Source organism: Hippichthys cyanospilos, chromosome 13 (assembly GCF_059441005.1).
Source record: "Hippichthys cyanospilos isolate Australia breed blue-spotted pipefish chromosome 13, RoL_Hcya_1.0, whole genome shotgun sequence".
In the NCBI taxonomy this organism is placed as follows: domain Eukaryota; kingdom Metazoa; phylum Chordata; class Actinopteri; order Syngnathiformes; family Syngnathidae; genus Hippichthys; species Hippichthys cyanospilos.
Genome location: NC_142381.1, coordinates 14,314,186 through 14,330,165, shown reverse-complemented (window position 1 = coordinate 14,330,165; position 15,980 = coordinate 14,314,186). Strand labels below are relative to the sequence as shown.

Below are 15,980 nucleotides of genomic sequence, written 5' to 3'. Positions count from 1 at the left end.
TTTTTTTTGTAGAAGCCTGAAATTTCTGTGCCACTGAATGTGGTGTGTTAGGTATGCGTGTGTGTGTGTGTGTGCATGTGTGTGTGCATTTATTTGTGAACAGTCTGAGAGAGCCTGCTCAATTTCACATACAGAATACAATGATGTGTCAACCAATTGCAAGCCGCAGTACTAAACAAAGTCCAGGAATCGGACACACTCATAAAGCATCTGAAACTTCGTTATAGTCAACTAGTGGCAGGAAACTTGCAGATTCGAAAAGAGAAGGGTCAAGCAGGATTTATTGGTTTTTGAATGTCTACTTGATTCCATCTCCAGCCTTCTGTGTGGAGTTTGCATGTTCTCCCTGTGCCTGCATGGGTCCTCTGTGTTTTCTTGGACTGAATTGCCTTTAAGTGTGTTTGTGAGTTGATTGGCCGTTCGTCTGAGTGTCCTCTGCGATTGGTTGGCAACCAGTTCAGTTAGGGGCTCAGGCTCAGGGCGGAGGAGACTCGGGGAGACTTAGCAGTCGCTCACTGTATGTTGTGTGTTGTAAAATAGAATAAAGTTTGAAAAAAGAGACACATGTCTGTTCAGCCTCTGTAATACAGTTAGGAAATCACTGCATGGGAAAGAAAGGCAAGCAAGGTTTTTATTAAACACTTTGCTTACACTTTATGTATGTTCAACGTCCGGCCTGGGGCCAATCTTACCTTGCGGAATTTACAAATCATTCCAGACCCCATTAACTCGTTTAAACCCAAAGATGTCTTTTTACGTTTTTTTTTAAAGACATTTAATACCAGTAAGTTATGTTTTTTAATTTTTTTCAAAGCATTTTGCTAAAAGAGGCTCTAAAAATGACTGGTAGTAAGTAATTGATTTCTTTGGATTATTAAGTACCAAAGTATTCAGCTATTAAGCTATTGAAGTACTTAAGTAAAAATTACTTTCGGTACAAACGCACCATAGTAATAGATTACTGTAGGTAAAACCAATCAATTACTTAAGTAATTAATTAGATGATTGATTAGTACCATACATTTTAGACACTCCTTTAGCCAAACTTTAAAAAAATATATGAATTGATTTTTTTAACTTCTTTTTAGATAACTGGATGTCTGGACTGTTAAAAAGAAAAAGTAAAAATAACCGTGAAAAACAAGGGTACACTGTATGAGTATTTTGCACTGAATATCTCTGTCACCTGATGGCACAAAACATGAATATTTTCTAAGGTAAACTAATCAGATGGTGCTGAAAGCTCCTGGAGGCTGTGAAGGTCACAAGCTCCACCCCTGCTCGCTCGCCAGTTGTCTGTCTGCCCAATCCAGTGGAGCAGGCAAGGCTTGGGTTTAATTTTTTATTTATTTATTTTTTTTAGGACAAGGGCCAAAGAATAGCGCAATTGATGATGCGCCCAACCTGGACAACAACATGAGAGCGGCGGCCTTCTCGCAGTCAAGGAGGCTGACAGCCAGGTACGAAAAGGAGAGTTGAGGTGTGAAGTTGTCAGCGGAGGAGAAGTGGACGAGAGGAGGGGTGGAGGAGACGGTGCTCAGAAGGTGAGCCAATCTTCCTGCTCACTTGACCCCTCCAATTACCACAGTGACGGTTAATTAGCGCAGAGGTAAGCTCTGGTAATTACCACATTGTGTCTCGGACAAAAGGCTATGCACGCGCGCACAAACACGTTGCTATGGATACCCTCCCCATCCTATCTATCGCTGCGCTGGAGGAGAGAAGATAGAAATAGATAAAAAGAGTTGGGGGGGAATAACAAGGAGTGGAGACAGAGAGAAGGCAAACAAAAGCGCTACAAAGGCAAAGCAAGAAGTAACGACGTTTTGTTCAGAGAGGGCGCTTGGCGCCGTGTCAACTGCGTTAACAACTAACTGTCGAGGAATGACAGTTGAAAAGGCAGTCATCAGGTGCATTAGTGAGAAAAATGCTACAATCCCGGCTTCTGCTTGCCGGAGCAGAGCACATGTTTGCAACAAGTACAACATGCGTTTGCACAACTCAGAAAGTAGCCTAAGTTCTTGTATATGCCTGGAAATAGACCTTGACCAATCACATTAACCAACGGAAGCAGTGGCACGCCCCCTGCTCTCCAAAATATACAAAATAAGCGCCAAACCCAATGAGGCTACTGAAGCCTCGTGACACCCTTGACTGATGCTTACCTAATATAAACCAATTGAGCACTGTAGTGATAACCGTGACCATTGGATGGCAGTGTTTCCACACTTACAACACAACAATTCCCTTCATCAATTCTAACTGAAGAATGGAAGTCAATCTTTCATATGGCAGCACCCGTATTTACATAGACTTTGCACACAATTTTCCGTCGGCCTTGAAAGATGAGTGAAAATGCTAATCATACTAGCCCTCTAGAGGTTTCCTTTTCCGATAAAGCTTGGCACTAAAAGAGTTAGGATACACAGAAAGTTGGTTGATGCACCATTTTTTTTCTTATTTAAAACTTTTTAACTGCCTATGTCCAGTAACGTCCTATCAGCAACAGACTATACATGCCTGCATGTTTAGCACCAACATATTTTCAATATAATACCAACAGATGCAGAGTAAAATACCCGTTTAACTAATCAGTCCAAAATGTATGTTATATTTTTTTATCCTGCCATTTTTTTGTCAATTTCTTCAACATTTCTACATCGATTCAAACCGTTCCAACTTCACCATGTTTCAAAAAATCACGTTTCCCAGAAATTGTTTTCTTGTGCCTACAGTTTTCCCACAAGTCAACATTTCTTACCCGAAAAATCCCCATTCATTCCCAATGGGGCAATATATTTGACAAACACACCTAAAATTGATTTGATTTGCCCTCTGACAGAACTACAACTACAATGTGGCCCACAATAAAAATGAGTTAGACATCCCTGCTTTAGTGTTTACCTCCTATCAGCTCTGATCAATTTTCAACATTCAATGAAAAATCCATAATTTTCACCCCAAATTTGCACTTTTCACCAATATCTAATTCCACCATTCCTTGGCCATTTCAACTATTCACCTTCTAAATTCTTGTTTTTTTAATTTGATAAATTTACTTTTCCAAATAGTTGACATACCCACAAAAATCCCCTTTAATTTCTTCGGACATATTCAACATTTCAGATCAAATTACTTTGAACTTTTGGATCAATATACAACATTCCAACTCTTCATCTCATCCTTGAAAATATTTTTTGTATTTTTTTTTGTTTTCTCCCCTTCTAATTCCCACATTATTTGGCTAAAATCACATTCTAATTTTATTCTATTTTTTTCTAATTTTAAAGTGTTAAACTCATAGTGTAGTATCCCCAAATTTCTAAACAAGCGGAAAAAAAAATCTGACTTTAATTTCTAGAACCTGTTATTTCACAATTTTTGACCAATTCTTACTTTCCAAATAATTTAAAATTGTTCGTCTCGTCTTTACCACTTTATTTTTTTATTTAAAAAAAAATAAAAACAATACCAATAATATATATGTAATAAACTGTTCGGATCATCCCTACTACAATTGTTTCCCCCAAATATGTAAATAAAAACCAAAAAGAAGATTTTTTTTACTCCACAAGTTTCCACAATGTTGAATATCATTACATGTAATTCAAAATCATTTTATTGTACTCCATGATTCCAGCGCATTCATCATTCCAAAATGCTCCTATAATTTTTCATTCAGCTTTCTCCATCCACAGAAATTGCTTCATCTTGTTGGTAAATGGGTTTTTCCTTCATTTTGACATAAAATTAGTCCCAAATTTGCCAAATCTTGCTTTAATTTGACATCACACACATTTGTTTTTCTAATCAAATCCCTTATTAAAGAGATAGTCTACTTATTGCAATGCCATAGAAAACATTTCTGTCAAAAATGATAATAAAAAAATCATGGTTTGCTATAGCACTGGAATGACTCAACTGGTGGAGACATATTCCTTCTGTGCCTCTGATTTGAATTCTGATGCTGCATTTAAAAAAGCACCACACACAATCAACAAAGCAGGGAAAAGGCATTCAAAAAAAAAATCCTTTCAAATGCACCTCCTTGCTGTATTGTGTGATTCAAAAAGACACACAAACATGCCGCTAGTTCAGATGATGTGTTACGTAAGCTGTCGACAAGCATACATCTCAGATGCAGGGGGACATTGTGGGGGGCCTCTTCATCAGCCGAGGCATGTTGGGGTTAAAAGACATGACCCCGGGGGTCGCAATCACCACATGGCATACATCAAGCTTGAAATGCTCGAAAACTGGGGGGAAAAAATGCCCTGACCCCAAATGTTTTCATACTGGGACATTCCTGCCTAACATAAGAGCATCGCATCAAGTGAGGTCGCTCCTTTTTAGCTCCGGGGTGGACGCACCCAGACGCTCTGCTCTTCATCGGCTTGATGGCGTCACCAAGTGTTCAAAATGCACATTACACATTGTTTGACTGCTAACACTGCATACCATTGATTTTCCAACTTTTCAAACCAACTACCACCTAAAATAAAAGCCTTTACTGTCCAAAAGCCCCATAATAACTAACATTACTATAGCAAAGCAGTAGTATAAAAAATAAGGCATACATGTTATTCATTGAAGTGAACTGTAGGATTTAATGTCATCTAGCGGTGAACTAAAAAAATGCATAGATTTTGAAAAGAAGTGAAATATGTCAGCCACTTGTTAGGCACGGCGAGACCTATGTAATATAATTACTAGACCTACAATTATGTACTAGAAAATACGTTGGTGTGATGGAACTTTTTTTCATAATTATTGATAGTTTTACTTTTTCGAATAATTCGGTTTGCCACTTATGTCACTACACCTTACGTTGCAATATTTACCTTTTAAAAGCATGTACAATAAACCCTAATTTGTTATTGTGAAGCAACATCACCTTCGTCTAAAAAATTGAAAATTGAAAAAGCAAAACGCTCTCTTACATGACAAAAAAATCGAAATTTCTCAAAACTGTTGACAAGTAAAAGCAAATATTAATTTTGTTCATGTTTTCCCAAAAATCAACTTACTCTTAGTAACTTACTCGAATATTTTCCGACCATTTGTTTGTCCTGCATGCCATTGAATTAGAAAATGATCATGTTTGCTCACACCTTTATGAACACAGAGCTGTGCATTAAGGTTGGTCCCAGATGCGTCCATTAAGCAAGGCCAGTCGCTTGTCCAATTAAGCCCACGATATGCTTTTGACATTTTATTAAACTTTGAAAGCATCAATGTTTTTAAAGGACAAGGAAAATAATCCTAATCATTTGAATCAGGTGTGTTTGAGGGCTAAAACAGGAAAACTTGAAGGACACCGACCCCCGAGGCCTGGAATTGCCCACCCCTGCTTTACGGCAATACTCATCTGCCCAAAAAAAAAAGTTTCAATGTCGCAATCAAGTGGCCGATACCGTGCTAAATACTGTGCGGTCAGTGCTGCACTATCTTAGCGTGGCACAGTAACGCCAGTTCAATAGCTGTTAAAAAAGGAAGCAAATGTTGCACTTACCAATTGTCCCAAGTTCTCCCTTCCGCCATTCTCCAAGCCAGGTGAGTGCTCTTGCTTGGCTCCGTTTTTGTATTGAAAGCTCAGCTGGCCGTGTTGGGTAGCTCCGGGTGACCTCAAAGCAGCAGCCATGATTCATTCCTGAACCCTGTGTGAGACGTTGAACGTTCCCGAAGCTGATTGGCTGAGTTCCATTTTTTTTTTTAACTTCTAGCGTCACGCGTAATTACGAGCCACGCCCGTCAGGTGAACTCCATTGACCACAATACAAAACCGTCCGCTCTTCGCGCTCCATCTGAACGCGGCACGGACTACAAATCAAGTAAAACTTATCTGTCATTAGTTTTTACAGCAATTGAACTGTTTCTAGTTGTCTAAGCAGTTGCCTGCAAACCATAGCTTGAGAATCAAGGCTGGACACAGTAGTTTTATGTCATCAATCCAAACTACGTCAACATTAGAACATACAGAAAAAAAAAACACTAACAGCTTTTAAAGTGCAAGCATAAGCAAACCAGATGCTAATTTGTTAGCTGCATAATTGAAAGAGGTCACATAATTCAAGTCAAGGTTCACTTTAACTTTATAAATGTATGTATTTAATATTTTCCTGATGAAATGTAATTAAACGTGCTAGAATTACTAGTCCATCAAGTTTCCTTTATTAGCAGTTTTATTATCGATACATAAAGATACCATTCCAGTACACACGCCTTTTGTGTTTCACATGGAGTTGAGAATTTGCACATCTGTACAATACTACTTCAACCAGAATGTAAACAATAAATAGACTTAAGGGAAAACAAAATGTTTAGTGTTTAAAGTATTTCAGAACTAGGCGCAGCAAGAATGAAAATGGGTCTAGAGGGGAGCAAGTTGTAAAAGTCCCCGAGTGTTGTTCAGTCTTTGTGGAATTTCGAAATTGTTCTCTTGATCTTAAAATAAAGTGAATCATCCTTCATTTCTTAAAATGATACTTGAACTGAAAAGCCGGATAAGTAAACAGATGAAAGCCCAGAGAATAAGATAAGGCAAGCAAGCTCGCGTTGTATTTACAGTCATCTATTTACATTGTCAGACGTAGAGGCGGACTTTGTCTCCCCCTAGTGCCTCCAGCTAGTTTCACAATTTCAGCATCATGCTTTTTAAAACCCCGTTGGAGCAGCAGCCAACTAAAACTCATCGCAACAGGTTGGACCGACACCTTGTGCACCAAAAATACTTCCTCTGGACAGTAAACAAATGATCACAACTTATAACAATCTTAAATATCAAAACAAAAATCAACAGAAACTACAGTGACGTACGTAAATATAAAGTTGTTGAGGAATTTCGCTGCAGGGTGAACCTTGGCTACGCAGAGCCAGGCTCGCTTAGAGCAGACCACCTCGAGGCCGGTTGGGCCAAAGAAGGAATTGTATTTTTTTTTAAATGTATGCTTCATACCTAATGCCTGGTCAGGTTACTTTCTTAGCTAATACGACTAAAACAAGAACGAATCATGAATATAAATTTGAATTAAAAAGTTCTAAGAACCATTGGGTAAGCTCACTCTATACAGTGAGGTGAATTAAAGACAGCAATTTTGTCAACCTCCCTCAAAAAAAAAAAAAAAAAAAAAAAGGCCAAAACTAAACCTAGACAGCATTTGGTGCTTCTTGTTGTGTTTGTGTGTTCATGTGGCGACCAAACATAGGAAGGGATGCTGTCAGACTGTGGGCTTCAAGAGCCGTGGACACAGGTGGAGGCCCTCACGGAGGCGTCTCTGCACTGGTAGTGGTCTTCTTCTTTGGTACCTTCTTTACCGTCTTGCTTTGTGTCTTCCCAAGGGGGGAGCAGGACGGCAAAGACGGGAACAAAGAAAAAAATAAAAAAGAGCTGCTTAAGTTACGCTCAATTCAGAGTACTGTTAACACATTTAAAACTTGTACAGGATTTTATCCGATCCTTTGATTAGAAAGTAGACAATTTCACCCAGATGGTGACAACAAGTCAAAGTTCAACATGGCATGACCATTTAGTTATCACACTAGCATGAGTGTGCCATTCCTTAGCTAAAATACTGCAAGAATGATGTAGTAGAAAATGACCTAGAAATGATCAAAATTCTGCACAAATGTATGCAAAAGTCACTGTTCCTAAGTGAAGTAGAACTTTTACTTTTACGGCCTGTGATTAACTTAACCGGGAGTGTTTTACCTCCGTCTTTGCTGCAGGCTTCTTGACCGTCTTGGAGGTGGTAGTCCGCTTCGGGGCCTTTTCTACCGCATCCTCATCGGAATGTTCAGTTCTTGCATCTGATTGGTCTGAACTATGTTGTGACGATACCTCATCTGCAAGGGATGCGGAAGCCATAGAACGAGCTGTGGATTTGGACAGTAAAATTGTGAGTAAAACGTCTTTTTTGTTGTTGTTGTTTTTTGTTTTAAACATTTTAAGTGTGAGCGTGTTTGGGTATCAGGCTGATAACTGGCCTTATTTAAATGTATCAGCACATGTGATGCCAGCTGATAATTGTCCTGGCCTAAAAGACTAATTTGCAAATTTTCTACACACACATACATATACACACATAAATACATATACACAAGGAAGGGAAAACAAGAAATTGTCACCAAGTCGAGGTAGCCCTATTCTGTATCAACAAAATAGTCTCATAGTTGTATATTTGACAAGAGTTCAATGAGAAGTACACAGATGCATATAATTGGACATGTGGTCTTACTCTGTCGTGCAGTGGTGCTCTTGGCCCGGGGCAGCGTGCTAGCCCCCGAGCTCATGTCATCCACTGAGTCTCGTCTAATGCGGCCATCTGAAGAGTGCAGAGACAGCTCGTCCTCGGCGTTGATGAGTGTCAGGTCCTGCATGCTGAAACTGCGCAGCTTGTCCGACAGCACACCCTGTCCCTGCACAGCAATCAAAACAGGTCTGTGACAATTCTGGACCGCGCGAGGTGGGCGAGGCTGGCTCATTTGGCAGTTCTGTACAGTATATAGGCAGATGCTAAGGGCGCTGAACACTAGGGGGCGGCAAACCTCAGGTGAAAAGTCACCTCCACTATCGTTCAAACGTCAACAGTATTCTCTAATTTGAAGTTCAAAAAAGGGTTAAAATGTTAAATTATTATAAAAGTGAAGTGGAACAAGGTGTTAATTAGAAAAACAAAGTTCCCAGGCAGAAGCGGCTGAAGCAGAGGATCAAATGGCAGTTCTTAATTCAGAATTCTGGTAGTTGCACTTTAATAGTACAGTATATGGAAAAAACAAAAATTCGATTATTGAGTAAAATGAGTTAAAACAACGTTGTGTGTGTATAAAAAAATAGAATCGAAAGGCAATAAGAATGTAAATACACTAATTATGGTTAAAATAAAAGGTTGAAACAACCAACAGCCTCATTGGGTCTGGAGAAAAGTAAAATGTACAAAGAACAAAGTTAGAAATGTGTTTTTTTTTTCTTTCTGGTGTTATTTTAGTCCTCACTCAAGGTGCATGTACTAATTGCAACTCTTTGTCAGTGACTAATGTAAGGATTGACACGTCTTGATAAAGTATCAAACTATGGGAATGTTCAAATAGAAAGAAAAAAGACAAAAATGAATTGATCACTCAATAAAATCCAGAATCCAATATTGTCTCTAGGCAAACAAACTTTTGTCAAGTGAAGAAGTTAGTTACCCATATTTACAATTATATAACTAACCGTGAAAATGAAAATGCTAACAAGTTAAAATGTTGGGCAGTTCCCATTTAAAATGACTACAGGTGAAAATATCAATTATATATTGCATGTACTGTTTGGAGGTAGTGCAAATTGGCATTGGTATGACCTCGGGGAAATGTATGAACATGTCAAAATTACCCAAACTATATAAATGCACAGGCAAAGAGGGGGGGAAAAAAGACGAGGGACAATAAAAAAGATGATGTTGTTGCTCTTTTTGGTATGTGCAATTAGATGTTGCAACTAATGATGTATAAATGAAGCCATTTGTGATATGTTTTTCCTCCTGGCACTGGCACTCTTGGTTAAAAGATGTAGTGCAAATTGTGATACATTTATATTGCACTCGCCTTTATTTGTATACCAAGAGCACCATCTAGAGAAGTAAAATAAAAATCCCAAGTGGTTCATTAGGCTTCATTTTCATTCTCATCACAAGTTGCTACAGCATGTAACTCACACCATTTTTTTTTTTTAACAAAATGGAGGCGGGGAGGGGGAAAATGAAATCTCACCAAAGGTGCCACAATGGCCTGTCCTGAAATAGGGAGTTACTCTTCAATCACCTTGTATACAGTAGCTACAGGGATGTGAAAAAGTAATTGCCACCTTTCTGATTTGGGATTTTCTTTTTTTTTTTTGTCTTGAAACATCATACGTGGCAAAGCAGCCTCACCTTGGTGGCTGCAGTGACTGCAGCGTTAGCAGCCAGGTTGAGACCCCTCTTTCCAAACCTCATCATGGTCTCATAACTCCTGTCTTTGGCTTGTGCAATGTAATCGTCTATCTCCTGCGGCACATGGCAAAGTTGAATAACCCATGAGGCAAAAATGTAAACAAACAGAGCCAATTATAAAAACGTGTTGAATTCCAACACCATCCAAGTACGTGTTTCTACCTTCTCCTTGTTGGACAAGGTTGGGTGGACAAACTTGCGATAGAGAACACTGGAGCCCTTGGTGTACGGGGACAGGAGCCAGATCACAAAAGCGATCTTCAACTCAAAGTAAAAAGGAAACCTGCGCAATGAAGAGAAAACGAAGCTTGAACGCTCAGTCGCTGTGTGCTCATTTTATAAAAAGAATAGTGACAGTGTTAAAAATACCCAGCATGCGTGGCACTGGAAACGCATGAATACATCAATTGATCTTATATAAGCGCTCATTTATTCAAAGCGCGGTGAGAGTGATGATCTGACCAATCATGTGAAGCTTTTAACTCACCACGAAAGGAACAAGTCTGTGGCCGTCTCCGCCGTGGAGAACAAGGCAAATACTATCCAGTACATCATCCACTTCACCTGAAACGAAGAACGTGAACGGGGAAAAATAAATAATAATAAGCACCTGAACGCTCACAGCATTTTGTGAGTCACGTGTCAAGGCGCGTGGCGTTTAACAAGATGTGCTTATGCTAAATGCTACATATGTGAGTCATGCCAATGCACATCAGTATGCTTGACTTCATTTCCCAGAGATACAAAAGAAATGTAGGGCATCACTCCATGAATTGGAGTCACTTCAGCGTTAAGATTTACTTCAAACAACAGACCTCAATCGAGCATTCACGCTTTAAAAAAAAATGTTGATTCCAATGACACCCAACAGAAATCAAAACAATTCTAAAAATGGTGTGCCCCCCCACACACACATGCACACACAGTCTCTTCCTTCTGTTGCCGTCTGGTTGAGTAGCGAAACAGTGAGGGAGTGGTTGCTATGGTAACCTTTCAGGAAGGAGATTGTTCTCTTTTGCTGCTCCTGCTCCTCCCCCTCATGCACCTCCTTGCTCTCATCCGTTGCAGGGATGAGGTAAGCAGGGAGGGCCCTGTTTCTTTAAGACTCAGACCTGTATCGGGGGGGTTGTTGGTTTTTTGTTATTGTTTATTATTTTCTTAACTAACAATGAACATCTATAGATACAATGGGAAAAGAAAGGGGACACATTCCTATAAAAAAACGGATTTTTATAACAATAATATATAATTGATATATTATTCTATAATGATTTAAAAATGCATCAATCGTGATGCCTAAAATAAAGTATTAAATCATTTTAAATGCCTCCTGAGAGCCAGCATATTCTTTAGGTCCACTATTGTATCCCTATTGTCTTTGAGAATTTTCATCATGTAAACTAATTTTATTTTTAATGAATGTATAAATGACACTCGTGGCCAATTATATGCCAATCGAGCACTGTTGTAATGTAGTTATATGTACATATATATTTATATGCAAACTGTTAGTTTGCCATCGAAAAACACATGTTCACTGTTTTTGATCATGTATTATATGTATTAATTATATATATTATATATTTATATATTTAAAAAAATATTTGTGTCAAAGTGTATATGTGCAAGGATTTTTCTCCTGTTGTCCAAAAGTTTTGTGTCACTTAAATGACCTATTTTCAAACAATAATTACTAAAGAACGGAATAAGGTAGAATTTTACTTTCTTTTTCAAAGTAAAGAATTGAATCCAATCTTTCAAAAGGTACCACCAATATCTACATAATCATACAATAGAATAAACTGTAGACTTTGAAAGATGCGTCAAATTGCTCAAAATCAGCTGGCACTCTGGGTTGCCTTTTCAAATACCGCTTGGCACTGAAAGAGTTATATATTTTTTTTTTTTTACAGAATATTCTAGGGCTATACTTAAGGTATCAAAAAAATAAATAAAAACACCTCAGGACCACTTATAGCCCTTCAACCATTCACCAAATAACGGATATTCGCCAGTTATTTTAATGTTTGACCTTTAAATATTTACAGTCGTTGTATACAAGTAATACAGATGCCATTATTTATTACATTTAAACCAATACCATATCCTTGTATCCTTAAATAAATATCTTGAAATTTGTGAAGAGACCAATATGAAGACCTGTCTTTCACTACACTTAGGAGATAGTAGAGTTGAAGCATGAGCCTCTAGGTTATCAATATCTCATGCAATATAAAACTCTTCATAAATCAATGGTCAAAAGGCTCTGCACAAGTTGAAGGGGAAAAAAAAAAATTCCTCAGGCAGTTTGTTCAAAACTGCTTACAAACGGACCAACACAAGTCATTACGAACTCATCAACGGAGGTAAATACAGTTGACAGCCACCTGGGGCCAAACATCCCAAATGTGGAACACCAGAGAGGGGTCAAAAATGATGCGCTTGGATTTTGTAACCAGCGGGAATACTCACATATTCCTTCACATTCTTCGTTTTGACAGCCTTGTATGACGCGTACGCTGGGTAAAGCGTCCCGAATGCGAGGCTGGGAAGAAAAAAAGGCTGGGTTAGAGGAGATAATATAAGAGAACAGAAGCTTTTGTTTACTGATACATAAACAAATGACTTCCTGCTAAAAAGGCAGGTAAGCCATATTTTATCTTGGAGCTTTGTATATTATCAACCTCTTTGTGCTGAAGAGATGGGCAGTGGTTTGTCAAAACACGCAAACCTGATACACGGAGCCAGGAAATGAGATAAGAACACTGCCATGGGTGACTCATTGTGTGATTGGGGGCTTTATTGCAAGTGCACATTCATCCTTGTGGTGATCCGTGTTGATGAGACAGAAGCAGCGACTTGGCAGTATAGAATGACCGGAGAAACTACAACTCCACTACTTGGTAAATGGAGGTTAAAACCATATATTTAGATTCAGATTCACTTTATTGTCACTTATATGCACTCAAGTGCATACATGTGAAAAACCTTTTGCTGAGAAGCTCCAATAAAAATACATGATACTTTTTTTTTTTTTTTAAAGATAAAGTAAGATAAAAAACAAAGTAAAATTCTAAGAAACAGTACCCATTAGGGAACATTCAGGGGAAATTGTGTTACTGCACATTTAAAGTTGTTGCACGTCTCATAGTGCCATGCTGAGCAGATACCGTATAGGGAACATAAATGGGTATGTTTCTTATTACAGTGCTTATCAAAGAGATGCATGTGTACTCCTGACAGGTACGCGAACGGAATTCAGGAGGTAGGTGACATTTTACCAGGGTTTCTTCAAGAATCAGCAAATCTATTTTAATGCTGTGACAGAAACATTTTTGTTTACAAATTTGAGAGCAAATTAATTGGAACATGAAGTAATGCATTACTAAATTGTATTACAGTGGCACATTTGCAAAACGTTAGATGCCTTTACTCTGTTAAGTTGTATGTATGCACATTGGCGACGCAATTTTCCAGGAGACGAGCCAGAAATGAAAGTAGAGAAGAGTATTAAGGCGTGTGAGAAAAAAAAGGTTGGTAGGAGTCTCAGGATTTATATGGATGTGCATTGTCATTAGAGATGTAATTTTCCAGCAGACGAGCTACAAATAAATATGTAAGAGGATTGTGACCAGTGAAAAAAATAAAAACAAAAAAAAAGACAGGATTCACACTTTTATCTTAGAATTCTCACTTTCAAACTAAAAGCAAACTAATTGGAACATAAAGAAAAATTGTGTTTTAGTGACACATTTGCAAAATGTAACATTCTTCTATTAAATTAGGTTTTACACGGATGCACGTTGTCAGTGACGGAATCAGTGACGGAATTTTTCAGCTGACAAGCCATAAATAGAAGTCACATAAAGGATGAAGGTCAATTGTTTGTCCTTTTCTTGTATGGTCGCTGAAAGAGAAAAAAAATATGACTATTCTTCCTGTCAGTTGGCAATGGAGAAGAAAGATAGGCTGGATTCTCACTTTAAATTCTCCCTTAAGGTATTAGCAATTTCTTTTTCAAATTAAGAGCAAGTTGATTAGAACATGAAGCAAATTAATACTAAATTGTGTTTAAGTAAAGTGAAATGTTGTCCGCCTTTTTTTTTGGTGCATTGTTATTGACGACAATCCAGAAATAAAAGGTGATGTAACACAATTTATCTTCTGGAGCTGCTGAACAAAATGCACCTAGAGATGCAAGTACAAATGTAGTTACCGAGTTTAATAAATTTGACACGCATGGCATAGCACTACGGTTTAAGTCCCTTTATGTTCAAACAACAAAATCGGGGATAACATAATATTTTGATATATTGAAAAAGATTGAGAAGCACTCCTGATTCTTCTGGCTATTTCTCTTAGGGAAAATGTGGAAAATTGTTTTTTTCGCCATTTTGCTTACAAGGTTATTGAGGTTTTGTACAACAGATGAAAAAAATAAACCTCTCCTCGACTTAAACATTGAAGAGATTAGAGACACTATTGACGCCCATTCTTGCTCCTCAGCTGTTGTGATCGATAATGCGTCTTTTGCCGGGGGTTAGAAGTTGCTCTTCCGACCCAATACGTGCGAACTCAGTCACATCCATGGCGCAAGGATATCGAACACGGCAGATGCCCCACCTCTCCATCAAAACCATGTGTTCTTCTAGAGGCTTTCCACCTCAGGTGCAGCATTGTGCAAGAGCCAGATGCACCCTGTCAGAAAGTAAACAGTTTGCAAGCTCTGCTTATGCAATCAGAGGAACATCATTCAAATTTGCCAGTTTAGTGGTTTAACCTAACACCTTACGAGACTGCATAATGCTGAGGAGCAATGCAGCAGTGGTGAAAGGTGCTGACTTTAGTCGAGTCATCCTCTGTCTTCTCTATAGAGCGGCCGAAAATCTTGAAATCACCATGTAACGCTCCGCCATCACAATCTTGTGTTTGAAATATGCTTTTATCAGCTGAGCTGCTGCAGGGGGGCAAATGTTTACTTGCCTTGTCATCATAATAAAACAACCCCTTACGTCATATGGCGATGGGAGTTATGTTTAAATCCACACTTCGTAAGTTCACAATACAATTATTGCAGCAGCAGCAGCTTATGTCTTATAAAATGGTTTTATATGGGCAAAGAGCAAATATCTGTCAGGTGGTAACGTTACTGGCTAGCTGTTAGCATACAGCGATTGCTAGCTTACAACGCGTCATGTTAATTAATTAGCGGGTGACATAAGCGACGACATTTAGCGTAATTGATACAAAAGGTACTTTAAAGCGGTTATTCCTGCGTGGCTGAGTAGGAGCGGGGTAGAAGAGTTGTCGGTGGCGGGGGGGCAGCTTCGTCATTTGGCGAGGCGGGCAGCTGATGAATGGAGTCGCCCGCCGATCACTTTTGGCTAACTGGAGCAGCAGGACAAAAACAGAGGCGCTACTCACACGACCATCCTCGAGATCATCCACGACACCATCTTTCGGGACCTCCGGATGCTAGCCTTCTCCGCCTAGGAAGTTGAAATGGTGACTAGCTAGCGGGCTAAGGGCGCCCCCATAACATGTTGTGGTGATGGCTGGGAGGGGGGTGGGAGTCGGTCGACCGTCAGGTGCGGGGAAGAGGCGGCCGAGGATGTGCTGCAGTCTCTGGCTTGAAGCTGCTTTGAGTCTCGGTGAGGTTGTTGGACGTGTGAGTGCGTCTTAAAGGGGCCGCACCAATTTTTTGCGGACCCTCCCATTCTGTCACACGGACAGAACCCGCCAACGCTTTAATAGATCCTAATGAAATGTTTGATTTCTGTTACCTCTATGAGAGGTGTCGAAACTATTTTTTTTTTAAATCAAGGACGCAAGGGCCACTTTGATTAATTTATTAAACCCCTGGCTGAATGTTTCTACAGATGCCTGACAAATTTCTCGCTCTCATTAGCAAGCATGTACAAATTATGCCATTTTGCTTCCCGTGGATATTATTTAGGAAATTTCATTTTTAGGACATGCTATGGTCCACTTAAAGGGACAATGTGTAATATT

General features: G+C 39.0%; 1 protein-coding gene across 2 annotated transcripts; it reads right to left on the bottom strand.

The window, feature by feature from the left end:
- Positions 1–6,148: 6,148 nt before the first annotated feature.
- On the bottom strand, positions 6,149–15,590 carry reep2 (receptor accessory protein 2). 2 transcript variants are annotated; one of them, XM_088432053.1, is made up of 8 exons: positions 15,393–15,590; positions 12,441–12,513; positions 10,456–10,532; positions 10,131–10,251; positions 9,909–10,022; positions 8,235–8,415; positions 7,709–7,842; positions 6,149–7,329 (listed from the first exon to the last, which is right to left on the bottom strand). In XM_088432053.1, the coding sequence occupies exons 1-8, from the start codon at positions 15,422–15,424 to the stop codon at positions 7,261–7,263; spliced, it is 801 nt and encodes a 266-aa protein (XP_088288179.1). In that variant the 5' UTR covers positions 15,425–15,590; the 3' UTR covers positions 6,149–7,260. The 2 variants fall into 2 exon arrangements, with proteins under 2 accessions (XP_088288179.1, XP_088288178.1); XM_088432052.1 differs by having other exon boundaries at positions 7,709–7,872; positions 15,393–15,578.
- Positions 15,591–15,980: the final 390 nt, after the last annotated feature.

Bases quoted from the DNA above. Each gene is read 5' to 3' on its own strand.
- reep2 (XM_088432052.1), bottom strand. From the start codon at position 15,424: ATGGTGTCGTGGATGATCTCGAGGATGGTCGT. The intron at 10,533-12,440 runs GTGAGTATTCCC...TCTTCGTTTCAG, and splicing joins CGAAGAATGTGAAGGAATAT to GTGAAGTGGATGATGTACTG. The intron at 10,252-10,455 runs GTGAGTTAAAAG...TTCATTGCGCAG, and splicing joins ACAGACTTGTTCCTTTCGTG to GTTTCCTTTTTACTTTGAGT.